Source organism: Nyctereutes procyonoides, unplaced genomic scaffold (genome assembly GCF_905146905.1).
Source record: "Nyctereutes procyonoides isolate TBG_1078 unplaced genomic scaffold, NYPRO_anot_genome, whole genome shotgun sequence".
Taxonomy (NCBI): domain Eukaryota; kingdom Metazoa; phylum Chordata; class Mammalia; order Carnivora; family Canidae; genus Nyctereutes; species Nyctereutes procyonoides.
The window spans coordinates 32,738,055-32,761,352 of NW_026575160.1; the positions used below are offsets into that span (position 1 = coordinate 32,738,055).

The 23,298-nt window shown below is 44.6% G+C and overlaps 1 protein-coding gene across 1 annotated transcript in view; it reads left to right on the top strand.

Annotated features, from left to right (window-relative positions):
* Positions 1–17,105, top strand: part of KCND2 (potassium voltage-gated channel subfamily D member 2) — a 477,387-nt gene extending 460,282 nt beyond the window's left edge. Inside the window, exons 3-6 of the mRNA XM_055314555.1 lie at positions 8,273–8,368; positions 9,379–9,471; positions 12,454–12,701; positions 14,415–17,105. Of these exons, the coding sequence (XP_055170530.1) occupies positions 8,273–8,368; positions 9,379–9,471; positions 12,454–12,701; positions 14,415–14,592 (615 nt within the window). The 3' untranslated portion in view covers positions 14,593–17,105. The remainder of the gene's footprint in view (positions 1–8,272; positions 8,369–9,378; positions 9,472–12,453; positions 12,702–14,414) is intronic.
* The last annotated feature ends 6,193 nt before the right edge of the window (positions 17,106–23,298 follow it).

Below are 23,298 nucleotides of genomic sequence, written 5' to 3' on the forward strand. Positions count from 1 at the left end.
AGTTGACTGATTCTCTGAACTTCGTGCCAGGTATTAATCCCTCTACAAGGAAGCAGGATGCATACACCACTGTACAAGGGGAAGACATACCTACCTCACAGGGAGGTGAAGAACATACGCACATGTATAGAAATCGATATAAGCATATCATAATGCTAACGATAGGTAACATTTATTGCTGGTTTACTATGTCCCAGGTACTGGTTTGGTGTCTTTGAAAAATGATTCGTGTTGTCTTCATGGGTCGACTCATGAGTGAGTCGTCATAATTATTCTTATTTTTCAGATGAGGATCCTAAGGTATCCAGAAGTTGAGAACTTCTAGGGGCACATACTCCATACATTTTAGAACCACCATTCAATCCAAGCCCACGAGGCTCCCAGGTTCATACCCTCAAACACTATAGGAGACTGCTTCTCAGAAAAACCAAATGTCAGTACACTTCCCTTCCTCGATTTTGTCAAAATAGTCACCTTTAGAGTCAGGGCCCTTGCTTCTTAGAAATAATTTTGTAAATCGCTTTTATAGTTTCCTCAGGACTGTGGTGCTGGATCCCCAGTACTCCTCGCGGACACCGTCTCATGGTCCTTTATGGATAATTTTATTTTAGTTAATTTCCAAAAACTATTCATAACCATGAGTGTGGATGCCCAATCCTGTAGTATGACTATAAAATATCATGAGAGGTTTGGGTGCCGTTTATAACTGGCTTTGTAGGTAATTCTGGAACAGGCTTTTAAGTAAGCTTTTGAACAATGTTAGTCTTTTAGTAGGGTATAAAAATCTCATAAGGTAACTCTTGGGGAAGTTCAAGCTAATCAGTATAGTCACAGAGCATATTGTCCTGAGAACATGGTTGTGTCCACCAGCACAGATCCGTTTGCAAAGAACCACTTTGTCAGCCGTGTCTTTCGTAGCTTCAGAGAATCCCCCATTTTTGGACAGGTACCTACCCTTTAACTAGTTATTGTAGAGAGTAGGATAGTCCGGTTAATATGAATCTATGAAACTGATAATTCGATAAACAGAGGTTAGACAAAGGCACCCTCTGACCAGGTGTAGTCTCATGTAGGGCACACATTTGGCAAGCAGAAAGGGAGAAATTTTAGCCACAGTTGGCCGCCTCACCAGCAACTTCCGTGCACACGACTGTGTCTCTGCCCGCACGTTACAATATTTCTCCTGGGCTTACGTGTACACTGTTCAAAATAACAAAAATCCTACAAAAGCCCAGTTCCCCAGGACCCATCCATCTCCATTCTAGAAATGCCTTCTTTGATACAAGAGCTACCTGTGATTCATTTTCTCAATGCAAAAACAAAAACAAAAACCCCACCCATATGGAAACTGTAGGAAGAATAAATCTGATTTTCAAAAAGGCCGAACTCCAAAATATCTGCATTTTCTTCAGACTTTGTCATCTGCAACAAGCGAATCAGTAAGGAAAATCTTAGAATAATTTAGAAGCCTTTTTGCATAAATAAATTCAGAATGCAAAAAATAAATGAATGGGTGTTTTTTAAGTACACTAAATTGAAAAGTGCGCTTTAGGAATGATTTTTTGGTATCTTTAAAATATTTCCCCCTCTTCTAAGTTTCTGCCATAGTGTGATGAATTTTGTGTGGCTACTAGAGAAATTAATCAAGCCAAATATAATAACCTAATGTGATATGTCCAGTAAAGAGTCTGTGATCAATAAACCGACCAGAGTTATCTATGAAAGAATAATGGGTATGGAAGTAAGTAAGGAATATTTCCTATTTTCCTTCCCAGGAGATTCAAAAAAAGAAATGGAATAAACATTCCTTAAAAGTGTGTGGTTAAAAAAAAAAAAGTGTGTGGTTAAGGGAGTTTGGGTTTATCTGGAACCGGATGATTTGACAAATATCAAAGTTACGAAAAAAATAGCCAGTTAATTCAGTCAAGCAAACATTCCATTCAGTAAAAATAAGAGTCAGGCTAAAAATAATAAGGGGTATTACAAAATGTTTTTCAGATCATATTTTTTGGTGCTTGGTCCCATCTTCAACTCCAAGCTCAAGTGAGAGCATGAAATATATACAATACGAGTTTGAGAACATTCCCCTGGGCACTTAGGGATACTTTCCTTCTTCTAGGTTCTCCCCTCAGCAAGGATCCTTTCTACTTTCACTCCCTCTCCCCACTCTTAAAAGGATTCCATCATTTACCCGTTTCTAGCAATCCTTGATCATTTCTTGACCAAACACTAACCCGTGGGTGAGTCTAGACAAACTGTGACATCTCTCCTTCACTCTCACCACAGGTAATTCTATTTTAATAGATTTATTTAATCACTCGGTTGTTCAAAAAGTATTTATGGAGTAGAAGGTGTTTGTTAAAATAAAGCCAGGTTGATGCAATGACATTTGGAACCTACCCTGCTTCAATACAAATCACACCGGTCGATCTACAAGACTAACTTGTAAGTAATTATCATGTACAATAGTAATAGTAATTATAAAATTTAATAGGCCAATAGCAAAAACAACAACTCTCTCTAGATTTTCTAGTATATCCCAGGTGCTTTATATCTGTTATTTATATTTTCACAATCAATTTGCAAAAGAAGTGTTATTATTTCCATTTTACAGATGACTTGCTTATGCTTATACACTTATTGATTAAAGTCAAAGAGGAGAAAATTCTGTCATCGTTAAAGCCGTGTATCTTTGGGGATTTTCCTATAGATAATTCCAAATGCAGTGAGAAGTTTTGAATCAATGGGCCGATGTACAGCCAATGTGCAATGGAAGTAAATGTTTTACTTGTCACGTAAAGATGCTGACCTTGATACAGAAAGAAGTTACCGGTGCTCATTGATCGCGCTTTGGTGATTCTCAAACTTCAGACACATTGGAATCATCTAAAGAGCTTGTTAAAACACAGATTGTTAGACCCACCCCCAAAGCATTTGATTCCATCGAGTGGGATTACAGCCTGCAAATCTGCATTTCTAACGAGTTCCCAAGTGAGAGGGATACCGGTGGCCTGAGAACCATACTCTAGAGCCATTTGTCTAGGACATTCATTGATGATCAAATTGGATTATTTCTATAGCATTCTAGAATAATTAAAATAAATAACACCCTGCTAAAGCCCGAGTATGATCTCCCTTAGATTATTAGCCAATATTAAAACCTATGACTCAGGCCCTACGCCAGGCCTCTGTGGATAACCAGATTTTTTGGTCTGTAGTTTAAGAAGCTCCATCACCAACACACGTAAGAATCTGGAAGTTTCATACTTCTTGAAATCCACTCTGTGTTTCAGCCCTTATGGAATTACCTACTTCTGCCCTTAAGTCTCCGTTCCATCCCCACACCACCTAATGTACCCACCCCGCTCAGGGCGCGGTACTCATCAGCTCCCATATCATCCACTTAGTGAAAATGTTCCTAACGGATGTGGACGCCATTAATTGCTCCATCCTCTCTTCCCCCACAGTATCATGCACGCTCTGTTACCGTGTATCACACTGTATTCTCCTTCTCTGATGTTCTGAGTTCCGTGCGGGGCATACGATAGGCTCTTGACACTTGGGTAGGAAGTGAAAGAAAGAATGAACGATGAGGTGTCTTTCACCTTGACAATGTCCTCCATCCCCGGCGTAGGATGGGTATTCCTAGAACCAGTTGGAAACAATATTGGGCAGCGTGATTCTCATCTCTGGTACCTGCCTGTATCTTCTTTCCGTTCTAGCCTCTTCCTACTTAGAGAACTTTCACTACACTTGGGGCCACGGGTCTGGTGTCCCTTCCACTGACCCCAATGCCAGCACCGTCTCTACCCAGCCCTGCCATCACCACGATTCATCAAACTCCAGAGCTGGCTGGGAATCCTAGACTATCTCCCACTGACTTCCCCACACCCCCCCTCTCTTTATTAGTATTTGGCACTAACTTGTCTCATTTCTAGGGGAATATTTACCTTAACCAATGGAAAGATGCCAATAAATTCCTTAAATTTGTAAAAGCTGATAAAGCTTAATGTGCTACCCCGACATGAGACATTTTACTAAACTTTAAGTGAAGGAAACAAGTCGAAGGAAGGATTTCCAGAATAAATGGCATATGCTACATGTGGGCTGATGTTTGAGGAGTGAGGAATTGCCTCACATTGCAAAGGAGGAAGGCCTTCGATGCCTCACTTTTAAAGCTGCCTAGGATGCCCTTGTTCTTCAAAGTATTGAAAACATTTTGTGATTTGCCAGTAACATGGTCCAATAACTTCCCACAATCTACCTCAGACCTCATTTAGAAGATCGATGGCATTTAAGAACATTGCCGTCTCAATGGTTTTTGGCTTATCCTGTATATCTTTCTCCAACTGGGACCCCTGCCTCTGTTCCAGAGAATACATTGTAAAGTTTATGTAATGTCACTTGGTGCAATTAAAAGACAATCTACGTGTTGAAACCACTGCATACTGGGCCTCCGACTACTCCACAGTAGAAGGGTTCTGGTCAGATGAGTTTGAGAAAAAATTATATACTTGTATCCCCCCTTTTGCCTTCACAATGAACATCTACAATATATGGTAGGAATCCAATGGCAAAGAAACCCTTTTAACCTCTCAGCATTTCCCAAACTTTTCTTGACCACAGAACCCGTCGCTGGTTTCATTTGGTTGGTTTGGATTCTACCCATAACACTTACTAGTTCCTTGGAACCCAACTTTGAGAAATCCTGCTGAGGATTGAAAATTGTCTTAATTTAGAGAATTAAGAAGAAAGCTGAATTTATGAAGAATTGAGATGCACGGGGGAAATGTGCTTATGGGACAATTTATTTTTTCCAACACCATCGGTGTTTCTCAAGACAGATAAAGACTATCAAAAATAACTTCAAAGCCCTTTTTTTTTTTTAACACAGACAATATAAACCTTTTTTGTCTAATTAAAAATTTGGAAGCCTCCTCTCTTCCAAATAGGCTAAAGTATTTACTGAAGCTTTACTCTCATTCCGTAATATTTGCTGGTACTTGGCCATGCCAAGAAGTTGTATTTCCTACAAAACTGAGGGTGGGGGCCGCAAGGAATACACTTCCTCTTACCGGTGGATGGTTTTTGTTTGACCTCCCATTTGCACGGCCACCGTTGCCAAGATTGTCATACTGACTGGGTCAGAAGTTAAGTGATTTTTCTAAAATATCTTTGTAAAAGAAATTTCCTCAATTACCTACTGAAAGCAAAGATGTAATCACAGGTCATAAAAGCTAGCAGTGTTCAACAGACATTTGGTGTGGCGCTCCACAAGACCAATTAAACCCATTAACTCATAGGATATCGTTGTAAAATGAAAGAAAAGTCGTGATTGAAATTGAGATGGGAGGTTTTTTTCTAATCATAGTACTTGGCTTAGCAAAATGGCTATTCTGTGTCTAAAACAACTGCTTCTTTTTCCCTGAAGCGTAGAGCCACTTCTCTTGTACTGGTTGCCACCACATGTAGGCTTTCCACGGTGGGAAAGACATGTCATTTTCCTTTGCTGGACAGTGGTTTTGGTTAATGTAAATAAGTGTCTCATTTATGGAAAAAAAATAATGTTTTCTGATACAGCTGCTAAGCGCTTGGAGAATGACACAGGTGAGGCTAGTAACCGTGATAAAAACCATGTGACTACGTGCGGTAGTTGACAGAGGAAGGAAAGGAGGAAGGAAGGCGGGAGGGAAGGAAGGAGGGGAGATGGAAGGAAGGAAGGAAGGAAGGAAGGAAGGAAGGGGGGATGGAGAGAGGGAGGGTGGGAGGAAGGGGTAGGGTGGGATCAGAGTGAGACCAGAAAAGGCATTAAGTGTTTCAGGAGACCTATGAGACGTTAGGACTCAAATTTCAGCAATAATCGTTTTCTGGAAACCAAATGTATACTTAGGTTACTTATTTCTGAATTATTACATCGATTCAAAGTCATTTCCAGAAGTGCTTGTCACGTCCCATTGTTTTATCAAGTCCTGAAATCCTGGCTGCGCAGCACAGCTTTTGAAGTTAAAAATTTCCTACCTCCCAACCTCCTTCTCTAGCATTGTCTCAGTACTTCGAGTGATCTAAACAGTATACCGCCAACCAAGAGTGAAATTCGTCTATTTTTTCCCATCATTTATGAATATGATCTTCGTACAAAGTATTATTTTAACCTGGAATCAGCAAACAGGAAGAGTAAATTCACAGAGGAAGGGAGAAGGGGTGGAGTTGAAGCCGGATGATATCTCAATGCTATTTTGAGAGCTTCAGCGTCCCAGTGCTACCCTCAGACCCTGGGCGTGAAAGGGCATCTTGGTACAGCTTTGGAGGGAAGTCTGGTAAAACCCATCCAACAAAACACGCACGCAACGCGCACCCTTTGATCTAGGAATAGTTCTGCTTCTGGAAATCTGTCTTGCAGATAAGTTCGTCCTGATGTCCAAGGCAGGCACCATTGCTTGTAGCAGCAAAAGGTGCCTTAAAAATTAGTGGTAGCCGGCTGGCTGTGTAAGCGATGCTTTATTCATTGACCTAGTAGGTATTTATAAAGAATGAGGTGGATCTATATATGTAGACACGGAGGGAGTTCCGATCTATTAAATGAGAACAGCTGAGCGCAAAGGAGTGGGAGGCATATTGTCCCAAATGAGTAAGAATATGTGTATATTGATGTATGACGTATTGATGTGATCACACCTCAATATACACATGTATATGTAATTACACACACACACACACACACACACACTCTTAATTTATATGCCTAGAAAATTTCTGGCAAGATTCTTTAGAAATATGACCAGTGGAAGGGAGAAGAAAAAGACTCCTAACTCGGGGAAACGAACTAGGGGTGGCGGAAGGGGAGGAGGGCGGGGGGTGGGGGTGAATGGGTGACGGGCACTGAGGGGGGCACTTGACGGGATGAGCACTGGGTGTTATTCTGTATGTTGGCAAATTGAACACCAATAAAATATTAATTTGTTTGAAAAAAAAAAAGAAATATGACCAGTGGTTCCTCTGAAGCATAAAAATAGGGCAGCTCCAGGGTCCAGAGACTTACTCATTTTTGATGCACTTTTGTATGAATAGAATTTTTGGTCATATGTGTATATTCATTTTCCATTAAAAAAATCTAGATAATTTTTAGATTTTTTTTATTAAAAAGAACATCCCGGGGCTGGAGACCACAGATAGGATTTATCTGGGTTGTTTAGAAAGGGAAAAGAAGGGATCTTTAGGGAGTCGTTCTATAGGAACTGCACCTCGCCGTTCCAGTTGCTTTCCTGTATACACTTGCTAGATACACATCGTGCAGACAGAACGTTCACCCAAATAGTGTCCTCCAGGAGGTGAAAACCAGACTCATTCCGTGGCTCATTCCAGATACAACAGCAGTTACAAAGGAGAGCGGAATACCAGAAATCTGGCTAAGCAGTCAGTTTGCTCAGCAATATCGCTTTGATGATCTCTCTGTAAGTGTGAACACTTGAAGGAACCACCCCAAAGCCCTCTAATTGAAGAACACTCTCTATGCATGAATATTTTAAAATTAAAAAGTAATGTCATGAATCTCCTTGGAGTGGCTCACTGTGCTCTCGTTTCAACAAATTCAAGAGAGAAACAGAAATCAGATAAGTGTGCTCTAGTGTGGACCAGTGTCAGTAGAAAAGGTGGTTGGATTAGGGATTTTTTTTTTCTTGAGACTCCATGTTACTCGGCACGAGGTCAACATTGCCGGATTTAACAAAATAATCGCAAGAAAATGTTTTAGAGTTGAGAGTGCAGGGTTTTTTAAAAACCTTTAAAAAGGCAAGAAGGCAAAAAGGAGGGAAGCAAAGACAGGCAGGCGGGCAGGCAGGCGGTTGGTTCCTGGAACGTGTTTGCTATTTTTAAAAGGGGGCGAGTGTAGACGAAGGTGAGTTGGAAGCTGCTTTGCAATGTCTTCACCTCGTGGAGCTACTCCGCCTGGGGTAAGCGGGAACATAAATGAAGCAACACTGTCTTTTTTCTCTGAACACGAGGGACGGAGACAACAATGCAAGAACCTGATCTTACCGTGGAGACTCAGGGCCCCGAGTGGAGGGGGTGACCCAGCGGCCGGGGGGGACCGCGTGGCCCTGAAGAAGTGCACGGAACGAAGCGTGCAGGTGTCATTCTCAGCACCGCGCGGGGACAGCTCTCCGGGCCTCACCGCCCGGGTGCCCACGTGCGTGTGACCCCAGGGCCCACTGACTGCGGTAAGGAAACAGCTCCTGGCTATTAACCCACCACTTCTTTCTCTTCCGGCTTCTAGAAAGCCAGGCTGGCCAGGATCCGGGCGGCCAAGAGCGGGAGCGCCAACGCCTACATGCAGAGCAAGCGCAACGGCTTACTCACCAACCAGCTGCAGGTACGGCCGCGTGTCACTTGCTCGTGGCCACTTTCCTCGCGTGATGGGGATTTGCTCGTGTCCGGCCTTCCATGGCCTGGGGGGACTCGGACGCTGGCTCCTCCAGCCACCCAAGCGGCCTCTGTAAATGCCCCCTCTGGCTGGGGACATTTTTTTTTTTAACAAAATTTCCAATTATTTTTTTTTATTTAAAGGGGGAACTTGGTTACTCATTTTAGGGCTGTTTTGTCTCTGGATTCATTCAAATAGCCGCTTAAGAAGAGCTTAAATTGTTTACACCGTCTTTACAAAAAATACTGGCTTTCACCCCCACAACCGGTTCATTCACTTCGAAATAAATGCCCAGGCACCCGGCGTGCCACCCTGGGGCCACTCTGTTAGCCAGCAGCGACCCCTGGGCCCTGCCCCGGGGCTGCTGACCCCGTGTCGCCCGAGAATCAGCACCTCGGCTGGTGACCTGCTTTGCTGGCTTATGTGCACATGGGGAAGGTCAGGAATCCTCGACTCGAATACCCATTTTTGTCTCAAAACGACTTGTTTCCTTAAAATTCCTCTGAGTGCGGTCAGGAGGGCTCGTCTGGCTCCCTGATGGGGGGGAGCGCCCTCCGGGGTCCACGGCCGCCCGCGTGGGTAGGGCCCCAGCCCTCTGGCCATCAGAATAGCTTCGATGTAGGCGAGCGGGTCCTGAGGGCCTGGATCCCGCTTCACCAGCCACAGCGAAGGGCTCGCAGGCTTCCCAAGGGAGGTGGCAGGTGAGTAAGACGATTCCGATTTGCAATTCAGGGAGGCAGGTGGACAAAGACCGCAGCGCTCATTCGGCTCACACGTACACGCTCCTTACCGAAAGGACAAGCAACTGCGCATTTGTCCCTTTTTAGTTAAAAAAGAAATTAAAAAGCTGCCATTGAATCTCAAGAGGTAGGCTCGCTCTCTCGGTGGAAACGCGTGGCTGAGGTTCTCATTGTTTGCAAATAAAATAGGAAGCGCTTCTGTCTTCTGTGTGTTGACAGTCCTCCGAGGAAGAGCAGGCCTTTGTTAGCAAATCCGGCTCCAGCTTTGAAACCCAGCACCACCACCTGCTGCACTGCCTGGAGAAAACCACGGTAAGGAAAAGGCCTGACTGGCCGCCCTGTGCTGGGACGCGAACCCCGGTCGCCTTTGTGCCGACTCCGTGCTTCCAAGGAGAGGTTCACTCTCTACGGTACTGGAAAATACATAAAAGATGAAAATTAAAAAAAATAAAAAAAAAACCCCAACCCACAATATTTGAAGTGGCTTTGAAAGACTATAGTGACGTCTCAACTTGGAGAGTATTCCGGAGAGTTATTTAAAGTGCGTGCGTCTTTCGTGGTTATCTTTAGTCTGAAATGCTGGTTTACCGCAGGTGGGAAGCTGCTTCCCGACGGCCGACTGCAGGCCCTATAAAATACCATTTTCTCCCTGATTATTGGAATGCTGATTAATCAAAAAACAGTGTCGTTCAGGCGATCCTGACATCGAGGTAAGGGGCATTCCGATAGCTGGAGCAGGAAAAAATGGAGAGTAACCAGGTAGAAGCGTGTCTTTCATTAACAGGTTGTAATGAACAGGAAAAGTAACAAAAAACTGTGTGTCCCCGTAGGGCAATGACACCTTTAATCCGGGGTGGCCCCTTGGCGTGGAGGGGGTCTGCTAGGAAGCTCCGCACCCCTTCCCTCGCTGGCTTGTCGGGGGGTCACGGTCTGTGAGCACAGAGCTGATGGAAACTGCCCCCTCGGGTCCTCTCCCCGGCTCCCCAGATGCCCGCACCTGCCCTCGCACCTCGGGCACCGGCCGGGCGCTGGCCCGGTTCCCCGACGGTCATTCGATGAATTCGCATCGCTCGCCTGCCACGTGGCGGCCGGTGGGGCGCAGCCTGGGTGGCCCCCATCCCGCTCCACAGCGGGGACACACCCGGGGTTCCTGGAGGAGCGTCAGCAGCTGCCGAAGGGAAATCGGGGTCACGGTGAGGGGTGCAAAGCCGGAGGAGCCTTGACGGGACAGGGCAGCGAGGCGACTTGCATGCACACCTGCGGGGACGACCAGGAGCTGGCTAGGCAAGGAAGGGAGAGGGCCCCAAGGTGACGCAGGCCGCAGAGGCAGGCTGCAGGTGGCCCCAGAGGAGCCGAGAGAGCGCGGGGGCCATCGGAAGGCAGGGCCTAGGCCGACCCAGCGGGAGGCAGAGGAAGTCTAGGGACTGGCGAGACCCTGGAGGCCTGTGGAGACTCCTGATCCCTGTCTCCTAATAAGTGGGGAATTATTTGAGGGCTTAAAACACGGTAGTTACCAGATGGTATTTGCATTTGTAACTAAAGATCCATGACTTACAGGAGAAGGTCTGCAGCTGAGGATAACTCTTTGAAAGGTAAATGGTGACATTAATAGATCTATTTATTTCCAGGATTTCCTCTTTTCATTTTTCACTATCTTCTATTTTTACTGTTTTACCTCTTAAATAAAAAAAAAAAAAAAAAAAAACGAACACCGGTTCATATCATTCAGATAAAGCTGCCCACAACACTAACCAGCGGCCAGAGGACTTGACCTCACTTCCGTCACCGAGGTGACAACGTAGGACCTCACGCATTGGGTGCTTGTAGCACGTGTGTGGGATGCGCACCGTGAAGGAAGAAAACAGACCGCGCAGCCCTCGTGAGCTCTGCTTTTCCCCAGAAAATTTGATACTGAAATTCATTTCTTCATCAAATCCTGTCCTATCCGGTCATATTATTCTCTGGACCTTAAACAGTGGAGTCCTGAGATTTCTTTCACTTCAACATTCTTGTCTCAGCAAAGAAATGACAAAATGGGTAACGAAAACAATCTATTTGCTGTTGGCCAGTGAACTGCTTCGATTGTTTCACTAATATTTTAGGGTGAGAGATGGTTCCGCGGAACCTGGCATGTGCGGAGCCTCCCGGTACAGGATTACTCCCACCTACACAAAGACAAGAAGAAAATACTCACCGAAGTCATTCCCCCGGCCGTTCAGACCCCGATGTTTTCCCTTATAGTTCGGAAGCGAAATTCTTTCATAGGCATTTTAGGAAGTGATTCTGTATTAAGAACTCTAAAAAAGCAAAATTTGCGCTGTGGTTTTTCTAAATTGTGGTGTGTGAATGATGCCCATCACTGTGCGCCCCGTGGCTAGGGCCGCTCTGCATACGGGCGGAGGCGATGCGTGCAGCCGGGGACGCGTCACCGGGTAAGGAAGGAGCTCAGAGGGCAGGCTGTCCCCTTCTGGGTCACAGAGTGGCCCGTTTGGCAGTATTTTACTGACTTACCTAACAAGTCACTTGTCCGTACGCTGGGCATTTTAGAGGAGCATCTCAAGAAATAGAAAGTATCTCCAAGATCTCACTTTCTGATTAAAGAATGTTTTCAATCCCACGTGAAAATATTTGCTGGCATCCAACAGGCCGTCTAATATGAGGCATCCTATCGGAATTGTGTCTTTTCCATAATTCTAATCTGTTCAAAAAAGAAAAGTCGGTGTGAACTTACACATTCGCCGTGACCGCTGTCTTACAGCGTTTTCAAGAGGGTTTTTTTTTCTCTTTGCTTCTTCCGTTCCAGAAGTGATGTTTAAATTCACAAGTGATTTTTCTTTTTTTTTTTTTACTTGTTTTTTTTTTAAAAGATGTTACTTATTTATTCATGAGAGACCCAGAGAGAGAGAGGCAGAGACCCAGGCAGAGGGAGAAGCAGGCTCCCTGCAGGGAGCTCGACTCAGGACTCAATCCCGGGACCCGGGGTCATGGCCTGGGCCCAAGGAGACACCCCACCCCACCCCCGTTGAGCCCCCCGAGCACCCGTAACAGGTGATATCTGAGGATACAGGTAGTCCCTAGAGAGACCCTCGGTGAGCCTGCAGGTGCCCGTGTGCAGGGCCGACCCAGAGCCCGGCGGCCAGGTTCCCGTCTCTAGGGACGTGGCATCAGTTGCCACCGGGGGGTCTCAGGGTAAGAGCGCGTTTGAGTCTTAAAAAGCAAAGCCAGCCGTTGCCTTTCCTAAAGTGACGACGTGTTTCTGTGCCCCCTTCTCTCGCCCTCGCGACCGCGGAGCAGAATCATGAGTTTGTGGATGAGCAGGTCTTCGAGGAGAGCTGCATGGAAGTGGCGCCCGGCAACCGGCCTTCCAGTCACAGCCCCTCTCTGTCTTCACAACACGGAGTCACCAGCACTTGCTGTTCACGACGACACAAGAAAACCTTCCGCATCCCAAATGCCAACGTGTCAGGAAGCCACCGAGGCAGTGTGCAAGAGCTCAGCACGATCCAGATCAGATGCGTGGAGAGGACCCCGCTGTCGAACAGGTACCCAGGGTGATCCTGCAGGCCCCCTGCTGCTGGGTGTGCTGGGCAATCTTTGGGGCGGTGGGTGGGGGGCAAAGGGTATTTATTTATTTATTTATTTATTTATTTATTTATTTATTTATTTAAACAAATACACCTGAGAAGCACCGTGGCATCTAAATCCTGGTTCCTAGGGTTTAAAATGAGACAGAAACTAATAGGGCAACAAGTAGGAAAGTGGACCTGCTGCGACCCTCCCGGGGTGTACAGTATGAAGGGTAGAAAGAAGCTGCGGTGGCCAGACACGCACGCAGCGCGGCTCCCGCCTCTCTACCTCCACCACGTTGGCTTAGGGGAGCAGATACCTTTCTACTCAGGAGCCCCAAAGACCCTGAGACGATAGCGAGGCAACACCACTAGCAGAGACGAATTAGATTGATGCTGACATCATTGGAAAGTGCTCAGCGCCACCTACATAGACACCTTCGATGTAAGAGTGAAAAATAAAACCATGCGTACACGAGTGTCTCGAGTCAACACATGATTTTGATCACAAAGATATTTGGGGCCACAATGAACACAGAAATCAATCCAGTACAAAAAAAAAAAAATACAAGCGAAATGCTAAAATTGTTCACCTCTGGTTCCTTCGTGGACAATTTAAGTGGAATTTTTCTACTGGGATTTCCCTTTGCTTCTCTTTATTGGTTACTTGTTTTTACCACAAACGTGTATGTGCAACAAAAGGTAACCCATTTAAACAATACAACTGATTAAGAACGATCAGTTTCTGCCAACATAATAACATAGTTTTGCTTTGTCCTTCAAATTAAATAGCTGTGTTTTTATATTAACAGTCTATTAATCCAGGGCTGCTCCTTTGTTCTCATTCAACAATCTTTGTGAAAAAGCTGGACGAGATTCTGAATTCGGGCTGTGTTGATTTACATAAATCAGACTGGGATCAGAATATTAAATTTTGGAACGATGGAAGATTTCCATCTCTCACATTTTCTACCTCCGCATTGTTCTCCATCCGTTCCAAAATTAAGTAGAAGGCGGAGAAGTGATCAGAAAGAAAATTTTAGGACATACACATGTTGAGTGAGATTTCCATGAAAACAAGGTGATTAGGTTTGAGTGATTAGCATCCTAGGTGCACCCTCCTTGTTCCTCTCCCCTTTTCCCTCCAGCCAGATGGAGTATACAGCTCGTGCGAGAATACCACAGGGGAGAATCTTGAATTTCTGGTAATGGCTAACTTGGAGGGGGGACGGGGTTCTTAGAACTACTTGTCACTAAGTTGAGCATCTTACCCCTGTGGCCAAAAGAACTGAGACACGTGCTCGGGTCATTGAGGTACATCCCTTCCGTGAGCATCACAAAGCTCTCAGGGGTCCCATCTGAAAACGATCTTACTTTGCTCAACTCAGACTTTCCAAAACCGACCCGAGTCTCTTCCTTGCACTTTTGTAGAACACACTTTGAGACACACTTGATGGAACCAGCTCGAGGTGCCTTCTAGACACTTACTTAATGCCAGTGACCTGGCTGACGTTCACCTCCACATATACTAGGCTTGGTCCTTCGTTTAAAAAAAAAAAAATCACAGTGACTGTTCTAGAGATACTTAAAACGTTACGGACAAATGTGAAAACACTTTCCTCGGTGGTAGGGAAAACAGGGTTTCCGTAAACAGCTTACTTTTAAAAAAAACTCTCTCTTCCTCATCAGCCGGTCCAGTTTAAACGCCAAGATGGAAGAATGTGTTAAACTAAACTGTGAACAACCATATGTGACTACAGCAATAATAAGCATCCCAACACCTCCAGTGACCACCCCGGAAGGAGACGACAGGCCAGAGTCTCCAGAGTACTCAGGAGGCAATATTGTCAGAGTGTCTGCTTTGTAAGACAATTGGAATCAGGTCTAAGAGAACTGGAGCTCTGGCTGGGCAAAGAATCCCATGCGGAAGGAAGAAGAAACAATACACGTTTTGCAGATGAGAACAGCAAAGCGAGAAGGTTGGCAGTGAAGTAAAAAAAACAAAGCTTCCAAACTTGAGGATGGAAAGGAAACCACCAAATGGCATTTCTGGGCAGAGTTTGACCTGCCATGCAGAGGAAGAGTCTGTGACCCTTTGACTTTGTGAATGAGCACAATGAAATGCCGCCTATCGATGCTTCTTATGATCTGAACTCTTTTTTTAATAAAAATAAATAAAACAAATCTTTGAACATAATGTTCCAGTTGAATGCAGAACAAAAAAAAAATATGGAAAACATTTTGATAAAAATTTTTCCTGTTAAAACCATGAACATTGGCTATGATGAAGATTATTACGTATTTAAAAAAAAAAAAAAGAAACTCCTATGACACATTTGTATTGACTGAAGGAAACCATCATAATGCATGCTAGAATTCTTTGGAGCAGTGATTTCAGTGTCCTTCTGTTGTCTTCAGAATAGGCATGATAAACTATAATTGTAGAAAGGGGGAATTTCTGTGCACTTACAACAAGCTGATTGTTCATGTTCCATGGTGGGCTGTGCAAATAAACTCCTTTTAGAGCTGCGGTATTTCTCATGGGGATGCTCATTAGTAAATCTAACGTGTTCAGATAGTTCAGTATTAATTATCGTTTGACCTTGCACTTAGATACTGTTACAACCGCAATAATTCATTGTACACCTGTTGTATCAGGAATCAGGATTTTTTTGTTGTTGTTGTTGTACCTTCCAGATCTTCATAGATACAGTAAGAGCCACGCTCGTAGAGAAACTTGCGGTGTGGCCGGGTTTTAGAGAACTTTTTAATCCAAGACTATTGTGCCATAAATGTCTTTCGGTAACATTCTCTGGTCCGCTGTACTCCCCCCCCCACCCCGTGACGGTGCATTATCTGTTCTTGGACTTCTATAGCGCCTTTCTATTGGGTTTGTCGTCATCAACCGGACTGACGTTTTGTAGTTCAAATGACTTTCCTACTTTTGTAGTCCCCAGCATATTACCTTGTAAGTAGATCGCTGTCGTCAATCCCCTTGTCAAAAATTAGGAGAAAGGAGTTGACATCCGTGAATGATCCCTCTAACCTCTTTGCTGTTAGGGAAAAAGCCCAGACACTGGACGCATCGCTATGGGTTTCAGGCAAAGAGTAGGCTGGGATTGATGTCACAAAATCAGTAATCCCAGAACTTCGCTTGATGTATTATTTATTTTACTTTAGATCTTGAATACACTTTGAGAACAACCGATGTGAATTGAAAGGCAGAGATAAACTAGAGTGCTTTACGTAGCAGTATTTGACGAAAGCACGCTTTCTACACCCGTGGAGAAGGCGGCACAAGTGTATCTGAGGAAGGTTCCTGTGTCCTGCGAGGAGCGATTTTCTCCACTAAATCAGGACAGGAGTTTGATGATGCAACGTCGATCTCTGTGTACATTTAAGTGAAAAGTCTCTACAGCTTTTCACCTTTGAGATATATCAGCAGACGTGTCTGCGCGTGACAGTGTAAAAAAGTGTTACGTCGAATGAAAAGTTTTGTTCATTCCAAACCACCACTGTAAGAAATAAAGTTTAGCCTCCGTACACGGAAAGAATTAATAATTATCCCTCTACTATAGAAGATTTTTAAAATCCTTATCATAATTTATCATAAAAAGGGATTAATCCAACCATTTTCAAGTAAAGCCAGAGATCCTTGCTTCCCATTTCTAGAATAGCTTCTAGAACAGTGCTGTGCACATGGTAGATCCTAATAAATAATTCGCTGAATAAAAGTAAGATCCGCTCTACTATCTCCAGGGAAGAACTGGCTTCATTTCTAGTACGTCTTTTAAAAAGTTACTAATCTTCCTGGAGCGTGAATATTAACAATTATATTAACACCTGCCTCATATCACTTTATGCTTCTAGAGCAAATATAGTGAAACTTCTGTGATGGCATTTGTTGAAAAACTTTTTAAAAAGTAGACTAAGGAAACCGCAGTCGGGAATACTTAGGTCTTCTGATTCCCAATGAAAAGTTCTATTTTCATGTTCTTAATACTACATTTAAAAAAAAAAAAGCAGTTAGGCTATTTTAGTTGACAGTTCTGCCTCCTTTTCGACTTCTCATTTATCCCAAACTCTTAATTTCTTTAGATTTTTGGAAAAGAAAAAAAAAAACTTTTTGGTGTTTTAGGTGACTTAAAAAATATACTGTGTTGGTGGTGAATGACTATTGATGACTGTGTTAAGTGCATCTGTATTGTAAGTGAAATGTAATTATTTCTGTGTACCATATGGAGTAACCGAGGTCATTGTTTTTGACAATTTTGTTTGAAATTCATATATCTTATTTCAAAGGATAGCATAATATCTGCATTATGCTGGAAAAAAAAATAGACCTTTGGAGAATACTTAAATAAAACATGTGCATGCTTGAACAGGACCACGTGGTTGACCGTTGCTCTTTTTTTCCTGGGCTTCCTTCCTTTCCAAGATCTAGGGCGTGCCGCACCCGTACTTGGGAGAACCTTGTAACGTGCAGGAACTCAAAGAATCCGTTGATTGTGAGCAACACCTAAATCTCATCTAAATCGGTAGAAGCAGTAGATTGCTGCCCACAAAGGGGATTTAGGAGGAGACGTTTTAAAGGAACAGTTTAATAGTGTTTAACGATAAAAGAGTGCCCACTGCTTCAGATGATCCTTTTTGGAAACACCTTGGTACCTACAACTCTGTAGCTACTACCTAATTCAAGTAAACCTTACAAGGTCTTGTTGGTCACCGCCCGCCCCCCCCCAAAAAAGAAAAGGTGGGATGGTTACAATCAGTTGTTTTTGTATGTGCGATACTTTTACGTGGGGTGCTCTCTGCAGTGTGTCTAGACCCGGTCTATGAGCCCGAACCCCACCTGCCGCGTGCCTCTTGGACGGCGTGGGCAGAGAGAGTAAGGCTGGCGCGTGAGCCTCATATACTTCCTGTCCAGCAAACGAGCTCCGAGGTGAGAACTTTGGTCAGAACTCCGTCAGAATCTCAAAGATTCTTTTCTGTTTGGGGAAACAAGGTGGTTTATTTCTCCAGCTCTAGGTATGCGTATATATGTACATTTACATGTATTTATTCTGAGACACATACGTAGATTTTTATTCTTTAAAAAAAAAAAGTTCATCTGATGGTTTCTCTTTAGTAGGAAACAAAAAGCCAGGAAAAGTTTAAAGCTTATTAGAAAAGGGAGAAACACAGAGTAAATCATTTAGTTCCAAGAGAGATTTCAAAGAGCGATCACTAGTGTTCCTGTTGGTGAACAGTCTCCTTTTTTTTTTTTCCTTGTTAATTCTTTTCCTTTAGAGTCCTTGATTTATTGAGATGCCCATCCTGCGTTAAAAAGGTCTAACACATCTCCCTATTCCTTCAGCCGAGTGACACCATTGGCTTGGAAATAGCCTCCAGGGAGTTCTATCACCGGCTGCTGGCACCATTACTCAACAGAATAAAAAGGATTCTTGATACCAAATACATGACTCCTCAGAGTTTCATAAGAAAGGCATCTCCTCTTCCCCGGAGTGCTATTAGGTGTTTGTTTTATTGACTCACAGGTACAAAAATGGTTATTGCTCTGCACTGCGTAGATTTCATCAGAATTTTCAACACGCCCGCATAGGCACGCTGCATTTCCTGAGAAAAGAAGAGCTTACGTTGGCTGTACATCACCTGGTCGTGTTTGGGGCAGTAAAACATTCTTGAAAGAGTCAGATATTTTACTTTTCAGAAATTATCACTTTTCAACGGCGCATTTGCTTAAGACAATTATAAAATATATTTATTGCAAAAAGCTTTTAGTGGGAATGATATTACATCCATACTTTCTAATTCTCTGTTCTTTACTGTCCACTTTACCTTTTCCCAGCTTTCTCTTCAAACACTAATCATTCCTTTACTAGATCATTCTCTCCCTTTCCCTAATCATCTTTCCCTCTTTTTTTTTTAAACTTTTATTTGTTTTGGGTTTCTTAAAATATTTTATTTATTTATTTATTTATGATAGACAGAGAGAGAGAGAGAGAGAGAGAGAGAGAGAGAGAGGCAGAGACACAGGCAGAGGGAGAAGCAGGCTCCATGCAGGGAGCCCGATGTGGGACTCGATCCCGGGTCTCCAGGATCATGCCCTGGGCCAAAGGCAGGCGCCAAACCGCTGCGCCACTCGGGGATCCCCTCTTTTCCTCTTTTTTACATGGAAATCCACTAGGTAACTACTGTCCATTCTACATATAATTCAAATTCTTGAGTGCATTGAATGGGCCAGACACTGTGATAGGTGTCGGAGAGACGGAGCTCAAACATCCAAACCAAATCCTCCTCAAGGAGTTACATGCTGGAAAATAGCTTGGCCTTCTCTCTGCTGTACACTGTTATTCATAATCTTACACTACAAGTATCTTTCTTTCTGCCACATTAACAGTCATTTTTCTACTTTAATCTCCTGAAACCTGTTTTCAACAGAGGCTACGTCGAGGTGGTATTCTTAAAGGGGCTTTCTAAAACCCTCGCATCATATGATTAAAGTCCTCTTTCCGGAGGCCAGGGTCTTCTCTCTGTGGGGGTGTAAGAGAAGGGCAGATGAATCCCTACCTCCCTGCTTGGAAAAAGATCAGGTAACAAGACAAGGCAAGATAAAACAGGGAAGGAAGCAGAAACTTGACATTTACATTTTGAATGTGGTAAAAAACTAGGCTTCCCCAAGTTTCCACTCTGTCCTTCCCACCATGGTTTCAGGGGATAGAAAGAAAGCCGCTAAAATAGTTTTGCAGAAAGAGTATGCATAAGCCTGCTGGGAATCCTGTCGCTCCACGTCAAAGCTATTCATCTGATTGATCCCATGGAAATATCTGAAAGATACTCGGAGGGCAGAGCAGTAAGTGTAGAAAGAAGGGTGAGTGCGGAGTCAGCAGCACTCACCAGAAGTGCGGGCCCACGTGGTCTGTGTCCTTTCCAAGGGATGGGGCTGGCCGGCCAAGGGTATTGAAAGGTGGGTACCAACCAACGACGTGGAGAGAGACACGGAGAAACCCCAGAGCAAAGACGGAGGGTGTGGACAGGGCTGCTGGGTGCTCGAGCATCATCCTTGGGCTCTGATTCTACATTCAACCCTCTTGACTTTGATCAAGTTGGCATAGTCCTGGACCTTGGGTAGACGATTTTCCCATAACAGAGTGAATTATGTGCCAGAACATCCATTATCGGGGCACCCGGGTGGCACGGTAGGCTAAGCGTCTGACTCTTGGTTTCGGCTCAGGTCGTGATCTTGGGGTCATGAGACTGAGCCCCACATCAGGCTCTGCGCTCAGCACAGCATCTGCTTGAGATTCCCTCTCCCTCGGCCTCTGCCCCTCCCACTTGTGCTCTTTCTCTCTCTCTCTCTCTAATAAATAAATAAATATTTTTCAAAAACAGCAGAACATCCATTATCTCCTGCTTGCTCCCCTTTTTGAACAAAGCCTGTGAATATTTTCATGGTTGCTGCTCAGGGCTGTAGTGCTCGTAGTGGAACAGAGATATTCTGGAATTAATGTCAATAACCGCAATTCCCATCCTTCATTATTTCTGCGTCTTCCTCAGATTCTTGCCAAACTTCCAGGGGGTGGCAGTGGGGTGCCTATTGACATTTAATGCCATGTGCAAACTAAGGTGCAGAGACTTAGGTGGGCAAAATAACTGCACGAGTCAGTATCCCAAATTAATATGAGACAAGTTAAAATATCCTTGGAGTTTCACATTCTCACAAAGAATTCCAAAAATTTTCTCTAGGTCCTTGATATTTTTTTTTATTTGCTCCTAATAAAATAGCTTCAATAAAGGTGTAAACACTGACATTTGATTTATATAGAACTGTAGAAAATTTAATGTACCTTTTAAAATGGTACTTGGGATATAACTACTTGTCATAAAACTTCTTCTTTGGGCTTCATCGTTTGCTTGTTTTATGCTCCAAAATAACACCGGGCTATTAATAATATCTCTTTACCTTCCACCTCAATCTTTCCTTTCCTACTTCTCAACAGGTAAATGTGTTAGTCATCATAAGTATTAGCATTGTGTCCAAAACTCCTTTTCCGTGGAAACTTGGTTTGAAACTATGATTAAAAAGAAATGTATAGAAAATTCAATATTACGAAGGCTTATCACTGTCAAATCCTACTGAAGATGATAATGAAGGGTCGAAATTCTCATGTCTGCTTGTTTTTTTTTTTTTTTCCCAAAGTAGGAATATGCAGCAGGTAAACCCTAATATTAAAAAACCAGACTATATTTTGGAAAAGGAGACACCCAGATAAACTATGAGATGGCTCCAGTAGTATCTAAAATGAAAAGCTTTATCCATCCAAGGGTGGGGGGACCCACTAATGAGAGACTAAAAGACATGGAGCCGTCTGTGACTAGAGGAATTTGAAACCACATGCTGTTTGGAAGATGCAGAGTTTGAAAAGACCAGATACGGCAGACACCACGTCTGCTTCCTTGGCTGCTCACCGAGTGTTCCCTTCCCTGGTCAACATTCTGAGAAGGCAGTTTGATTAGTCCGCATTTATTTTCTATTAGACGTAGATTAGGAATTTTGTAGGCCTACCTGAAATTAATCCACGTGACTTCCCTCATCACCTGTAGCCTCAAATTATAATAAGTATCTGAACGTACATTTAGACTGGATGCTAGAATAATTGCAATAAACCCAAAGTCCGTTAAAAAAGTGAGAATATAAATGCCTCCAGTGTACGTGTCTGAGTATCCCTGATTCCAGTTAAATATATTTCCGTAATAATTCCTGACTCTAGGCAAGATTTAAAGACAAATGAACTTTAAAATCATGATTGTTGATTTGTAACGGCCTGGGTTGCCCTTCCTCGTATCAGAGACTAGGTCTGACGCCCAACCCGTATTATAGGAGCAGAGCCGCCCAACGGGCTCCTACGGGAGAAAAGAGCCAAACAAATAGCTGCATGGAAGCATCTAGGGCATCTTTCCGGATAGAGATATGTAAAGCATGTAAGAGGTGACTGTAAAAAGAGAAGTTCTGAAGAAATGTCTTGCGTGTGCATTTCTATGTTTAATCATAGATCACCATGTAATTTATGTAGTGGTTCTGTTACGAAATCTCTTTTATGTCTCAGATAAAAGTCAGGACAGAGGTGTGAGAGGGCAGGGCCCACACTCGCGCTGGAACAGGCACAGTGTACAATTCCGTTTCTTTCCCTACCGGATGAAATAATAGTATTTTAAGGAAATTTTGGAAAGCATTGTTTCTTGCCAGTAATCATTGTATCTTGGGTGCATTGTTGTTGGTTTTTTTCCTCTGTGGATCGTAGAAACTCATCATGTAGCTATGTCTAGGCTTTTAAATGAATCTTCCTGAAAAGGTGGATCAAAAATAGTATTCTCAGGATTACCGAACAGCATCAGCTTTGCTTTGAAGTTGGGGTGTGAGCGCCCGGAGGTGCCTGATGGCACAGGGACCGGCGGGGACCAGGAACCTGCGGGCCACGGGGGTCGTGCCCTGGGGTCACTTGTACCTAAAGTGGTGGATGGCCTTCCGGAAAATGTGCTCCATTTCTTCTCCAAATCTCCTTTAAATTGGGAGGTGATTGTATCTGTTAGTGGAAACGTGGAAAAACATCCGGTTTTATTGCCTGAAGGTAAAAGGACAGCAGGGACCGGGAGTTCTGGGGGCACCCTGGGCTGCTAGGGACCGACCCCATCTCGCCGGCCACCCAGGCCCCTCCCTGCGCTCGGGGACCCTCCGCCCTCAGGGGACCCTGCACCCTCCATGGGCACCGCACCGCCCGGGGGAGGCCAGTCCCATCCCAGGGCCCCGGCTCCACCCCGGCGAGGTGCGGCTGCCCAGGTGCTGCGAGCCCGTGACCCCCCAGGTCAAGGCCACTGCTGCAGACCGCGCAGACTTGGGGTGCCGGCACCAGGTCGGGCCTCGTGGCTCCCCTGGACCAAGCAGCTCCGTTTGCCCTTCACAGCTCACAGCTCAGTGCCGGGTAAGGACGCACAGAGGGCGAGGGGGAGACGTCCCCGTGCACATCCACACCCCACACACCCGTGCATGCTACACCCCACGCGCCCATGCACATCCACACCCCACATGCTCGTGCACATCTACACCCCACGCGCCCATGCACGTCCACACCCCACGCACCCATGCACATCCACACCCCACATGCTCATGCACATCCACACCCCACATGCTCGTGCATATCTACACCCCACACACCTGTGCACATCTATACCCCACGCGCCCATGCACATCCACACCCCACATGCTCGTCCACATCTACACCCCACGCGCCCATGCACGTCCACACCCCACGCACCCATGCACATCCACACCCCACATGCTCATGCACATCCACACCCCACATGCTCGTGCATATCTACACCCCACATACCTGTGCACATCTACACCCCACGCGCCCATGCACGTCCACACCCCACGCACCCATGCACATCCACACCCCACATGCTCGTGCACATCTACACCCCACGTGTCTGTGCATTTCCGCCTCCAACAGTCTCCCGTTTGTCGACACTACTATGCACTCGGACCCCATCTGAGCGCGGCACACCGCCCTGC